The sequence below is a fragment of the Gymnodraco acuticeps genome, unplaced genomic scaffold (assembly GCF_902827175.1).
Source record: "Gymnodraco acuticeps unplaced genomic scaffold, fGymAcu1.1, whole genome shotgun sequence".
Classification (NCBI taxonomy): Eukaryota; Metazoa; Chordata; class Actinopteri; order Perciformes; family Bathydraconidae; genus Gymnodraco; species Gymnodraco acuticeps.
In genome coordinates this window covers 941,343-955,214 of record NW_022990692.1, presented here as the reverse complement: position 1 = coordinate 955,214, position 13,872 = coordinate 941,343, and the positions used below count along the sequence as shown (strand labels likewise).

Below are 13,872 nucleotides of genomic sequence, written 5' to 3'. Positions count from 1 at the left end.
ATATGAAGTCCCTCAGATCGCGTTGTCCTCCTGGTCACTTGGCCATTGTGATGACAGTTACCTGCGCTTCTGGCATCGATCAAACAGGCGCATCACGGCGCTCTGGCGCACTCTAGGGCACTCGCATAGTATAGCATCAGTGACTTGGTAAACATGTCATTGCGTGTGTGCGTGCTCCCTCGCTCACAGTATTTTACTCAAAATGCGCAAAATTAATGTTGAAATAGCAGTAATACCAGTGCCACGTTCATTGATAAAATTACATAAGGGATGGAAAGGGGGAATGGCAGTTTTAGAAGGGGGATGATTTTGACCGTTTTTATTTCAGGGGGGATGCCATCCCCCCTCATCCCCCCTCAACTCGAGTACTGGCTGTTGTTTGTGAAGAGGAGACAAGAGAGCAGCATATAGCGATTAAAATCAGTAAAACGGAAAGAAAATGAATGAAGTTGACCATCTAATTCAGCTTTGGTAAGTTCATTTTATGTCATATCTTTTGTTGATCTTCTGTGTTTTGCCTATAGGCTATTGCTCTGCTGGATCGATTGATATTGTGACCTCTGTGATGAGTGTCTGTGTTTTCCTCATACCCCCCCCCTCTCTTTATCGCCTACAGCTATTTCTTTACGTGTTTAACCTCTTCTACACCGCCCCCCGATACCGGGGGGAAAAACGCGTCATCTGCAGGAAACAGTGTCCGAGGGCATCTTAATATTTAAAAAAGCACCAGAAGCTTATACATCTAAGTTGTTCGTGCCCCACCACTTTTGTACATATAAAAGAAGGCCAAGAAGGCAAAGAAACTGTGAAATTAAAATCTTAAATATATTTTAAAATAACATATTAACAAGATACATTTTCATACTGACCTTCTACTTCTGATTTATTTTTTAAGCCCACGACGGTAAATCCACACCAAAAATGTACCAATTTCCCAGCCTGTCCTCCTACAAAAACGACCAAATAGGTCGATTGTTTAAGCACCTTAGATTACGATCCATAGCCAGGGCTGCACATAACTGGTGCGCAGGTGCGCATCCTAATTTTCGATCTTGATGTAACAACATTCATAATTAAGTAGATGTAACACCCTTTTCACCCCGGTTACACGTTTCATTTGCCCTGTACGATGGGCGCTGTAAGTGATGAAAATGGGGGCTGTTGGCTTATCTGGCACTCACAGCCAAAATGCGAGGGAGAGAGGGAGGGTGCACCGGTTCCGGCGCAGTTGTTATTAGAATCTGGTGCTAGCTGCTCTAACGGATATAAGAAGAAGATGTTTCTACAATAATGTGGATGAGAGCTCTCTCCAGTCAGACTGAGAGGCTGATAACTACAGCTCAGTGAGGTAAAGGACTCTTGAGTGTTTAGATAGTTCACTTTAGTCTAAGTTATCTCAGTGGGTCTCAAACGTTTTGATCACAATTTATGTAAACACATATTTCCAAGGCACTCCTTTATAATTATTGGGATAAACAGGTTTGAAATCATTCCAATGTATACTATAGGACAGTAACCAAAAATATTCTTTAAAACTGGAGAGATAAAAAAATAATGCATAAATAAATAAATGTTAAGGTAAAATAAGATATGAACAACAAAAATAAAATAAGTTACATTAATTTGTTATTGGCTATCGTAGGTTATTGGTTATGTTCACATACTTATTTGATTACATCCACTTGTCTAAGATGACAACAGAGACTTTCGACCCAAAACCAGCTGTTGACTTGTGGATGCAAGCAGCTAATCGCAGACTCAACCAGAGAGAAAGTAGTAGGCCTACATCATCAGCTACCATGTCTGACAGAGAGGAAGACAGTCAGGAGAACAGTCAGGAGGGTAGTGATGACAGCTTGTAGGATTACTGCTCGTGCTAATGTTGTCTTGTGTTCACCTCTGCATGTGTGTTCTGTGTTCACCTCTGCATGTGTGTTCAGTGCCGTGTGTCTGGCAAATAAAGACCCCCTCAAAAGTTACGGTTTATTTCATTTTAAGGATGAGCACCAAGCAACATCTCCACGTGCTCCTTTGAGAACCAGGGCAAAAAAGTTATGTGCACCCCTGTCCATAGCCACGTTTTAAAGTATAGCACCTCTAGTGGTCGTGTAAGAAACAACATGCTCCCGTTTATTCACAAATATCCCTCTCTGGAAAATCCTAAATTGCGGAATAGTTTGGCCATTAAAATGCTTTTTGATTAGATTTCTAGCGAGAAGTGTATATTGTACTTTTAGAATCCACGTCCAGTGGATGTGTAGGATCTATAGTTTGATAGATATTACGAAGATGATTTGAGGTCTCGCCAGGATAACGTGTATGCAGCTTCCATGTAAAGTTAGCGTGGGTGAAAACAGTTTTTCCGGTCTCGAAGTTTTCATAATAAAACCGGATATATTTCCCTCACTGTCAAATGATTACACAGTGATATCTGCATTACTCATCCACTAAAAAACATCAGTGTATCCTTATTAATTACACAATATTGATTGGTTTAAATTGTGTTCAATGCTTTTGTGTTTTTAACCTTCAATTCAGAGAAACAAATCGTTTTTTAGGAGTTTAGACATAGTATCCGAAGACACTACACTACCCAGAATCCCCAGCTATCGTTTGGGACTACAACATCCGCCTTGCTTTACAAACCCCGTGATTAATCATCAATCCCTGTGATTGGATGTTGGAGTGGCAGTGCGACAAGGTTACGCTGAGCGTCAACAGCTCTTTGAAATTGAATGGAACCAGGCAGACTTTCCAAAACTGGAATTGGATGTGTCCAGCCCCCGGGTCTAGCCCATACATCCATGGTCCAGCCCCCCCCCCCCCACAATTAGAAGTTGCCAGTATTAAACTGTGTACACCCTGGAGGTTTAGGGGATACGAAACACAGTGGTGTTATCCAATGTAAAACATATAATTCATAAATGGATGAAATAATATACACATGACACCTAAGGTCAGAAGAGCTTTATTTAACAGCTGGTCTTATGTCTGTGACCCCTCCTGTTGTTCATTGATAAGCCTGAAACATGCACATGACAAGGTTCAGAGGCAAATTTTGCAAATATGGCAGTAGCCATCGATCATCTTAAGATAAGATAAGATATACTTTATTGATCCCAAGTTGGGAAATGTTTTTGTTACAGCAGCATGTACTACTTTGTTCTACTCCACTACAATTCAGAGGTTAACCTGGTATTTTTACTCCACTACATTTATTTGAGTTACTTTGCAGATTCTGATTAATGATGTGAAATATAAACAACCCTTAAATCAGACTTTAGTTACACCTGACTTAAATTCAGGGAAGGTGATTGTCAAGTGCCAAAATATACTATGCAATATATTGGACGTTAAGTAGGCTACTTTGTCAGACTTCATATTTATCTGTAACCCCAACGTTTTTTTCTTATTCAAAAGAAGACCTTAACTTAAAGTAATCTTTAATGTTTAAATAAAGCCTAGTTGGTCTGTTTTGCACATCCTCCTGTTAATATCTTTGGACGTTCTGCACTAAACTGTTTTATTGTAGAGATCACTTGTTATCGTTTCACTGAGCGGACCCGCCCCTTTTTTTTTTTCAAACGCTCCCTTTTTTGGTCCATCTGCGGCGGTAATAGGTTTTGTGCGCTGTGATGATTCGGCTGGACCTTTAGTAATGAATATTAAATGTTCATTTGATCATTGGTTTTATTATGAAAATGTTGAGACCGGAAATACTGTTTTCAACCCGTAACTTTACATGGAGGCTGCCGCATACCTCAAATCATCTTCGTAATATCTATCAAACTCTATATCCTACATATCAACTGGACGTGGATTCTAAAAGTACAATATACACTTCTCACTAGAAATCTAATCAAAAAGCGTTTTAATGGCCAAACTATCCTACAATTTAGAATTTTACAGAGAGGGTTACAGTATTTGTGAATAAACGACCATCTGTAACGTTTGCATTCAACGGGAGCAGGACGTATTAAGCACTTGAACAAACGACATATTTGGTCGTAATAATTGGGCCTGAACAATCGGCATATTTGGTCGTATGAGTTGGAGGACTTGTTGCAGCAATTTCCACCTATTCTACACCTCCCCTGATCTACTGTTAACTCCGAGGCTTTCCTCTTTGAGGACTGAGTGTGTAGAGAAACAGCAAAGTTTATATATTGAGAAAGAGGGTTATGTAAGGGCAGTGGCGGTTCTAGAACATTTTACATGGGGGGGGAAAGGGGAGGCAAGAGGTCATGCCAGGGTGGCATAGGAGGGCGGACAGTACGTGGTATTTTATACTGTATATAACCTATTTATTGTTAATTCATGCCCTAACACAAGTGTTCTTAATGCACAAGAGAAACAAGGTGTTCAGACAAACAATCGGGCGCCCTTTGAGTCCCCCAAGCTTACCTCAACCATTTTAAATGAAAGGAAACTACAAAATGTATTTTAAAGCAATGAATTAATGGACAGGTTGTTTTGCATTACAATGTAAAATTAAATATATATTTTGTTTTAAAAAAAATTGGTTGTCTTAGACAGACATATTTGCATGTCCTCACTAAGCTTTATTACATATTAATTTAATATTAAACAAATCAAAATGGCCAATTATGGCAAAATGTTGCTGCTAATATAATCACATGCTTGTCAACTTTAACTGATCAAAAATCAATTCTGAAAAAATACTTGAATTATCTATGAAATTGCAATATTGTCCCTCAGTTTGTTTCAACCCCGTCACACCATATCATTTACCCTCCTATTAAAATAATGGATCAGTCCATGTGTGATCTGCATTGAGGGAATTACATCACAAAAGTGTCAGTTTCTTCTCTTACCTATATTTCAGTTTTTGTATTTTCAGATTAAGATTGACAAACTCAACATTTCAACTATGTTGTATGAATTAATAATAGTAAATAATTGTTTATTACAAAAATAAACAATAGTTTTGCAAAATATTACAATTTTGTAATGTCCTTGACTTCCATGTGGTGCCATATCTTAGCTAAACAAGGTCTCATGCCTACTTTTTGTCAAAAACTTCAACCCTGTTACATTCTTTCAAGGAAATTCCTAGTAATTATTTATATTTTGTGCCTGAGGTGGGAACATGTCCACTACCAGATGTTATGACCAAACATTTTGGTTTCATTTTTCAAAGATATAAAGACCCAAAAGGCACCCGATTCAGAGAATACTCAGAATTCTGCATACTGTAAGTACTTAATTAAGTACACAAATGACATCACCCATCTCTTTAGAGAGCTAAAGGTGACCTGTGCAGCAACACATTTCAATCAATATTTGTCAATACTAAGAGCTGCTAGATTGAGCTGCTGTAATAGAATATGTAAGGAGAATAAGAACATACCATGTGGTCCAGCTGGAGTTTCATCTGCCTCCTGATCCCTGCCTCTGGCCCTCTTTCTGATACTTCATCTTTATTCCTCACATATGTTTCTTCTTCTTCACTAATGTCTTCATCTCCTTCTCTTCCTCCTGCTTTGACCCTCCTGGTCTCTTCAGCTCTCTTTTCCTTTTCCTCTTTCTGTTCGTCCTGATCACTTCTCATATGTCTTGTTGTTGTTGTTGAATCACTACTATACTCTGTCCTGCAAGAGTCTACTTAGTACAAAAAAAGCACTGGTACAAATGCTTGTATAACTTTACACGTTAGGGCCATGTAGCCTAGCTAATATGTAGCATATCATAAATATAACATCAGAAAGTATTGATCAAGCGCACACAGGCAGCTGTGTTTGGATCCAGTTTTTACGGTAAAGGATGTATCCTGGTTTCATTGATCTGGCCTCATGGCTGTGATGTGTAGTTTACGTGGATTTAATAGTAGGCTACCGCGTAGTTTAGCAAAGTGATCGATCTCCCAGCTAACGCTGTCTGCGTAGTATTTTGTAACGTAACGCCCCAAACAGCGCCCGTCTGTTAAACGCTATCGATTCAAACGGCAGCGTTTTATTAATATTTAGTTTCAAGCTCTCGTCCTTAGTAAAACAAAACTAGTGGAAAGGGAAATGCTCCCAGGGGAAGCTGATCCATAGGTGCTAGGACAGCTCGCTCCCTCTCTGCAGCGGTGTAAGCCGTGGGCTATGTGAACGCCGCTCCGCAGTTTAATGCAGGGCCGTAGCTGCGTTTTTAACGGGCCTAAAATGATATTTAAAATGATTCAATTGTAACTAATGTAATGCTTGTTTTGTTGCTTGAGAAGTTTGTGGAAATAGTGTAGGTTTGTTTTAGTACAGTTTTAGGGAAATAAAAGTTAGGGGGGCAGCTGGGGGGGCAAGGCTCTACAGTGGGGGGGCAGCTGCCCCCCTTTTCCCCCCGTAGATCCGCCCCTGTGTAAGGGGAAGCCCGGTGACCACAGGAATCAAATCAAGTTTTATTTATATAACGATTTTTGGTCGAGCCAAAGTGCTGCACATGCAATAAAAACACTTAACACTAACACACTACGATAGCAAACAGAAGACAATAAATAAAAATAAACACAGCCAGCTTAAAAACATGTTGTTGTAATGTAGCTGTTGTTCCTCCTATTCATCGTTATAATACTGGTATGCACTCCAGCTTTATGGAAGATATGTCGACACCTTATACTGTATCTGTGTGGAACAGGAACAATCAGGCACAGAAACCAGTTCCTCCTTATGACAGAAAAGAGTGAATATCATGGAGAGAAAATCTTGTAAAACCGATCTCATAATTTCAGAGGAAAAACAGGAAAATTATTGTCACAGGTGATCGTCATGAGGGAGATTTAGTGAGTGGGTGAATATTCCGGGAAGCTGTCAGGATCTTGTTGGTACATGAGTGTTGAAGCATATCTCCATTATCTGCTCTTTCACCAGAAATCTTGGCAGATGCTCAGCATATTCCTCATACCACATAACCCCCTTTACCTAACGAAGTTGAGATGTGTCACATTTGCATTATAAGATGGTACCCTTCATTTTCAATTTTTTGTACTTTTCTTTGTTCAGAGTGAGAATTAAAACATTTCAGTTGAGACTCACTACTGAGTGATTAAGTGTCGCTCAGCGCATTGTTTTGACATTCATGCCAAAAATTCACTGTTCTCATAATTTAAGCAGAACAAGGACGTTTTCATGTACAAAAACGTTCATAAAAAGACTGTACAATACCTGCTTAGCACCAAGTGGAAGACGGACAATGGAAGTGGCTAAATGGTGAACAGAAGCGTTTCGGCCGAAGTGTTGACACAAAACAGCTAAAAGGACAATGAATGCTTTACTTGCATTTATCAGTTGGCCGCAAACGCGTCTCCAAATAAATGTTTACAGTGCAATGTCTCGATTGGTAACTGTTGACTCACATTAAATCAACTTTTACACAGATTATATGATTTAGCCAACAAATAGTTGCTGTCACTGTTTTCATTCATTTTGACATTTTGGTGTACAGTATTACATATGAAACATGATACAATTTAAAAAATAATTTTGATGTTAAAATAAAAAATGTACAGTAAACTCCACAGTTCTTCTATATGAAATGGTTCAAAACAGAGCAAGGCTCTGTATAATTCTGTATAATAAAAATATACAGATAGTGTGGTTAAGGCTCAAACTCAAACACAACAATGTCACTTAGTGCATCAGGTTACAAAACTGTTCCAGGATCATTATGCCACTAAACATTTCTTTTTTAATGTGAATAAAGGAGAAGACTCCCTCTTGGATGGATCTTTCTTGAGGTGTCAGGAACTTTGCTGCACAATGAACCCTGACGAAGTTTTGCGAACGTAGACAAAAAGGCTTGCGTCGTTTAATGTTGCGCTCCAGGGAAACAACACCAGCGTCAAGCCTGCTCCTCTTGAGTCCTCTACTTACCATTGTTTACAGGTTTGGCATTAGAGCTAGAGTCTTGATCTTTTTCCTTAAGCATTACAGCATCTGCCTCTTTGTCTTTTTCGCGGCTGTTCTGGCTGTTCTGTCGGCTCTTTCTGGTGGCCGAGTCCAGCGCTGTGCCCTCAAATAAGCGAGCCATGAACGCCAGCCCTTCTCGTCGGATGTAGGACTTTCCTGCGAAGAAGTATAGGACTGGGTTGGCACAGCTGCTGATGAAGGCGATGGCAGAGGTGACCGCCCGACTCTTTTGCCATATTGAATTCAGCCTGAAGGAGAGAGCCTTTTATTAAAGAAAAATAACTTTGTTTCTTTTGAAATGTGCGGAAAAGTTAGGATATACATATGACAGCTTAGTACATCACATGTTTGGATTACAATTGAAATAATTTATTTTTTATTTTTGTATTTCCCGGTATCTGAATACTATGTGATGCTTAGCTCTTATCTTAGCAAATAGAGACCCAGGGAATAATATTAGCTATAATAAATAAGATGCAGGCAAGTTGTTGTGTCATCACTTACGTCTCTTTCACTTTACCCTTTGGACACAACGCCCATGTTACCTGAAGACAACAAAAAATGGCTTTGTTAGTAGCAGTGAAAACTCTCTGGACACATGATGCATTTCAAATAATCTCTTTAGACTCTATACAATGCTTGGAAGAATGTGTTACTCATTAAAGAGGATGTTTGACATACTTGAACCATATTGACGAGGTGGTAAGGCAACCAAAAGAGGCAGAATGTCAACACGATGGCAAGGATGAGCTTCTCGCTACGAATGCGACGGCGAAACTTGGTTTGTCGGAGCCGCCGCAAGATGCAGATGTAGCTGACTACAATGACCGTGTAGGGAATTAGAAACCCCAACACGAGCTCCAGCATGTACTGGAGGGCCACCTGTGCGTAGGATGAGAAGAAATAATGTAATACTCTAACATTACGTAAGATCACATGAAATGCAGCAAGAGGTAGGCGTTTCAGAAACCACAGATGCCAATGGGATGGACTTTGATAAATGTTGACAAGTTCACATCTCTGTTAAAAGACATGAGATTAACTGATTTAGGAAGTTTATAAGTACTCAAAGAGAAAGATCAGGGAAATTAGCAAATCCGTTTTGTTGCTGCTGAATGCTTTTCTCTGTTGCAATCATTGGACAAAAAATTATCAGTATATTACATATGGCAGCTAAGTACATAACTTGTTGGATGACCCCTTAATTAGTTATTTGGTTTATTTTGGAAGAAAACACTAATTAATAAATACCTACAAGTGTTATTAGCTCTTAGCTTAGCCTAGCATAGAGACCAGAGGGAAATAGTGTTCCTGTTTCTGTCAAAAGTAAATAAAAATGTAATGAAAGAAACGCTCTAAAGCTTAATCATCAAATAATACTACCACTAATAATAGCCTGTTTGAGTCAGACACATGCTAAAGGTTTCCAGCTTCTTCCAGTCTTTATGCTAAGCTATGCTAATCATCCCTTGGCTCTTGCCTTATATGTGTCTGATTAGCAACTTTAGACGCAAGGATGGAGTTGGAGTTGAGCGAGGACATCAACAAAGTAGAATGTAGAGCATTGCCAATTTAAAAAACACATTAAATAAAATAAAAAGCCAAAACGTTGTCAGTCAAAAGCTGCATTACAACCAATGCAATCCATCTCATTACTCACTTTTGCTTTCCACATAACCTTTTTTAACTGCTAGCAACCAAAGCCGGCTCATAGGTGATTTGTCAATAAGGCCGTTCGTATAAACACAAACCAGAAGGCGTCCGACTGGCCCTTATGCCCACAGATGAGTTTATAGAGATTTAGTGGTAATGACACTTACTCAGTTGACTCATTTTCAAGTACTACACCTATAACTTGTATTCTTATTCAACTAAAAGATTTAGAGGATTACGCAGCCTTGGTAGAGAGATTGTTCTTATTATGGATAGTGGGAAAATTCACTCACATCGTTGTTGTCCTCATGAACTGGTTCGCACACGGAGGAGTTATTCTGAATCCTCACTTTTCTGAAGATTATTGCAGGAACAGATGCCAACATCACCAGCACCCACACCACGGCCAGCACCCATATTACAGTCTTCCGGCCGGTGATCAGAGTGACGTGTCGCGGCCACAGCACTGCCACCAGCCTGTAGATGCTCATTAGCATGATGAGCTGGATAGATGCGTACATGTTGACCAGACACAGGTAGAAGAGGAGCTTACACATCACATTCCCAAACACCCAAGTCTTCATAATTAGGTAGATGACGAAGAATGGAGTGAGGGCCATCAGAGAGCCGTCGGCGATAGCTAGGTTGAGGATGAGGAGGGTGGTGACGGAGTGCTTTCGGGCACGTGCCAGCACGCTCCAGATTATGAAGAGGTTTCCAGGGAAGCCCAAGAGAAAGACTAGGCTCAGGATTAGGGCGCCCACCGTGGTGCCAACGCCGGTATCCACGATGGGTGAGGAAGGTGTGGTGATGTTAAGGATGGGAGGAATGGTACTCTGGGCCATTTTTGTGATCTGCCAAAGAGAGAATTATGGTAAATGCTTTTAATGTTTAACATTTAGTAATTCATTTAAAGTGAAAATGATATATAACATTATTGGATAGAACCTTTTACTGAGTTAGGGTCATATCACTTTTAGCAAACACCCTGACAAAGCAAATGAAAGCAGTCATTACATTGAATCAATATAAGACAATGTTTCTAGGGCCATTTCTTAAACAAGTGACTATAATATGAATGCATTTTGTACCGAAAAACAAGCAGAAGAAATGCCAAAGTGACTTTAATACATTTCATTACTCAAATTAACGGACTTTTTAAGAGCCTCACCTCTGAACCCTTCCCGATGTTTAATAAGACGTCAGTTTGACAATACAGTGTATGAGTAGTTATTTCTGCAGGAAAGCGTAGGAGTCTAACAGGTTTTAACTGTGAATCTTAATTCCTGAACAACGAGACCAGACATGAGTAAAGAGCAACAGTCACTGTGTCGGTTTCCGTATTGGAGTAATAATTCATACATACATAACAATTAGAACAATTTAAACTGGAATAACATCCCATGAAAACAAGTCCCATGAAAACACTAAAATCAACACTTAATTGATGCTACTAACATGCACTTTGTTTGTATCCAAGGCCTGATATAACTTATTCTTTTGATCCAATGAGCTTCGTTTTTGTTGTTAAAGACTAATAAAAACACATCAATGACTTGCACTGTTGCACTGGATGAAATGTTACCTGTTACCTAGATCGTTTAGAGATAATCCCATAAACACGTCCTGCCACTCAATAGAGTGGCAGGACGTGTTTAATAGACTACAACAGAAAACATATATTCAACCAAAGCAGAAAATAGCCCCCAACTAATGAACATTTTGTAGCCTACAGGGAGATGTTTTAAAAAGATAGAACTTTATTAGAATGACGTTTAGGCTAGGGGACGGGCGCAACAGTCTAACAGGACTAACTGGATGTCACTGTAGTTGTTGTTTTATAGAAAGTGTTTATAATAATAAAATACATTCAACCGCCTTATTAAGAGACTTAATTCTTGCAGCACTTTTGAATATATATATTTTTTATGGAAGCCAATTTGCATAGTGCAGAAATGTGAGTTAGCTCTCAGCAGTAAATACCAGGAGATATTTAAACAGTTCGTACAACAGACGCTCTGTATTGATCATGTAGGCTGCTGCCGTGCAACAATTTGTACTTTACCTGTTTCATGTTACTGGAAAACATTTTCAAAAGTGACATGTCATCACTTGTTCAACATATCTTGAGTATTATTTTAGGAGCACACCCTTTAGGCGCACACTCAAACTATGCAGTGTGTAATAAAATAATCACACCCTCATCTTCAAAGCAAACCTTTCAATATTTTTTATATATTTAATCTTGACAACCAGACATTTGTTTAGTTTTAGAGACATTTACTTTCAAAAACTGCTCCTATAGCCTACATTTCTATCATATGTAAGAGGGCAGGACCTTGAGGACTGTCGCCTTGCTGTAAAAGTTTATTTATTTATTTTATTTTAACAATTTGGCCCTTAGCTCTCTTTGGGGTTTTATTTGTCTGTTCGGTTGGTATTCAAATGAAAAACAGTCTATTTTAAGTGAGATTCTTGTCAATTCATTAATTGACCACATTTAAAAAGAGTGCGAAATAAAATGCAATAAGATTAATTCACTAATAAATTAGGAAATGTCCAAGTGTTAAAATAATTCAAAGCAATATCGCATTCATGATAATAATCGTTGTAGCTAGAGACTATATAGCTTTTTTAAACTTAGAAACATATTGACATTGTCAACAGTGAATCATTCAAGATTATTTTTCTTTAAAATAATGTATAGTTGTAACGCTCATGATGTGACAGTGTTCAATTGAAATGTTATTTTCTACCGCATTAAATAAATATTGTTTAATGGAAGAATTCCCCCCAACTTTCAAAGGATAAGAGAGACAAAGATAAACCACATGGCAGTGTTTACAGAAAGCCGGTCAAACCACATTGACAGTGGCATCAAAGCACCAGGAGTGAAACTGCGTAATATTGTGCAATAGCCCTAAAAATGACACACGACACCATCAAGTTGGTGACACTGTCATACTGAATCATCTCGGCCTTTGGTTTTCTTACAATACAAACAATAAAAGTTTGCTTCTTCCCCAATTCTTTACTTTTTATTGTCATTCGTACAAACAGAGCTCCCCTTAGTGACCAAATCACAGACTATAAAATCGGACTCAAAAGGTGTGTTTGTGTGCATTGTGTGACTCACGCAAATACCTACTTAAACGCACCTGTTCTGCTTACAAAAAAACACAATTGTACAACACTACATACAGGTTTAGTTACACAAATTGCCATGTCGTTCCAATTTGAAGAAATCTCAGCCTTCAGGCGAAACTGGCAATAATGGCAAAGACTATGAAAAACACCTTTTATAACTTCAAAAATATACAGCAATTTAAAGCAAAACAGAATGCGAGTAAACCTTACGAAAATGTTCTAGTTTCTCCGCCAACATTTGCAGTGACACAGTTGATTGCCGTGATTTGTTGGCAGTTGTGACCACACTGTCGTTGGTGACAGAAACCAAAACAGGAATGAGCAGGACATTTAAACAGACTCACCTCAAGTTATCCACAGTAATTGCCAGGTGAAGAAAGAAGACACGGAGCTCCAAAAGAAGTCTGAATATTTTGCTAATGTAAATGTTTTCTCCCTTTTCTTTTTACCCTTTCCTCCCCGCGTTTTCCCCCCACCCACTCTCTTACTCTGTGTTTCTCTCTCTGTGATTGATTTGTCATGCTTGCTGTAACATGTAGTGCTGTGTTAGGGGAAGGTGTGTCCCCATTACCTGGCCTGCCTCTGCCCAGGCACGGAGGAATTTCATCCGTGTGTGTCGAGTTAAAGGGTTAGTCTTTTTCTCCCTAATGGTATCTATCTAGCCATGCAGAGCACCGCTTTGAGCACACACAAACTAGAATTGCACCCACATTGTGTCAAAGTGGTAGCAAACCAACCCTACAAAAGTATGTGGAAACCCAGAGGTATGCATTTACCAGTATTGTACTATTTTTGATACTTTTACTTGCTTTTTACTCATAAACTAGTGACATGTTGTCCAGTTGATGTCGACCAGACATCTTTTTTGGGGATAGAAATGACCTGCACATGGTCTCTTGATCCTCCTTAGCATCGGTCTGTTCTCCTTAGCAACCGGTCTGTTAACCTCTGAAATGTCCAAACTGACCAATCAGAATTGAGTATTAAATTAAGCTGTGTAATAAGATTAAATAAGATAATATAAGATAAATCGTGATAGATCTCGTAGGGAAAAGCAATTTTTGAAAAGCAACATCTTAAATATTGAAAGGACAAACAAGGCTGTATAACATCAGCAATACATTTAGCTCAAGCTGTTTTAGGTGCATTTCAATAAATTAGAATATCG

The 13,872-nt window shown here is 38.9% G+C and overlaps 1 protein-coding gene across 1 annotated transcript; it reads right to left on the bottom strand.

The window, feature by feature from the left end:
- Positions 1-7,262: 7,262 nt before the first annotated feature.
- On the bottom strand, positions 7,263-13,202 carry LOC117555542 (leukotriene B4 receptor 1-like). The gene is made up of 5 exons (XM_034230433.1): positions 13,049-13,202; positions 9,851-10,411; positions 8,586-8,786; positions 8,409-8,449; positions 7,263-8,152 (listed from the first exon to the last, which is right to left on the bottom strand). The coding sequence occupies exons 2-5, from the start codon at positions 10,400-10,402 to the stop codon at positions 7,861-7,863; spliced, it is 1,086 nt and encodes a 361-aa protein (XP_034086324.1). The 5' UTR covers positions 10,403-10,411; positions 13,049-13,202; the 3' UTR covers positions 7,263-7,860.
- Positions 13,203-13,872: the final 670 nt, after the last annotated feature.

Bases quoted from the DNA above. Each gene is read 5' to 3' on its own strand.
- LOC117555542 (XM_034230433.1), bottom strand. From the start codon at position 10,402: ATGGCCCAGAGTACCATTCCTCCCATCCTTAACATCACCACACCTTCC. The intron at 8,450-8,585 runs GTATGTCAAACA...TGTTGTCTTCAG, and splicing joins ACCTCGTCAATATGGTTCAA to GTAACATGGGCGTTGTGTCC. The intron at 8,153-8,408 runs GTAAGTGATGAC...TCTCTCCTTCAG, and splicing joins AAGGGTAAAGTGAAAGAGAC to GCTGAATTCAATATGGCAAA.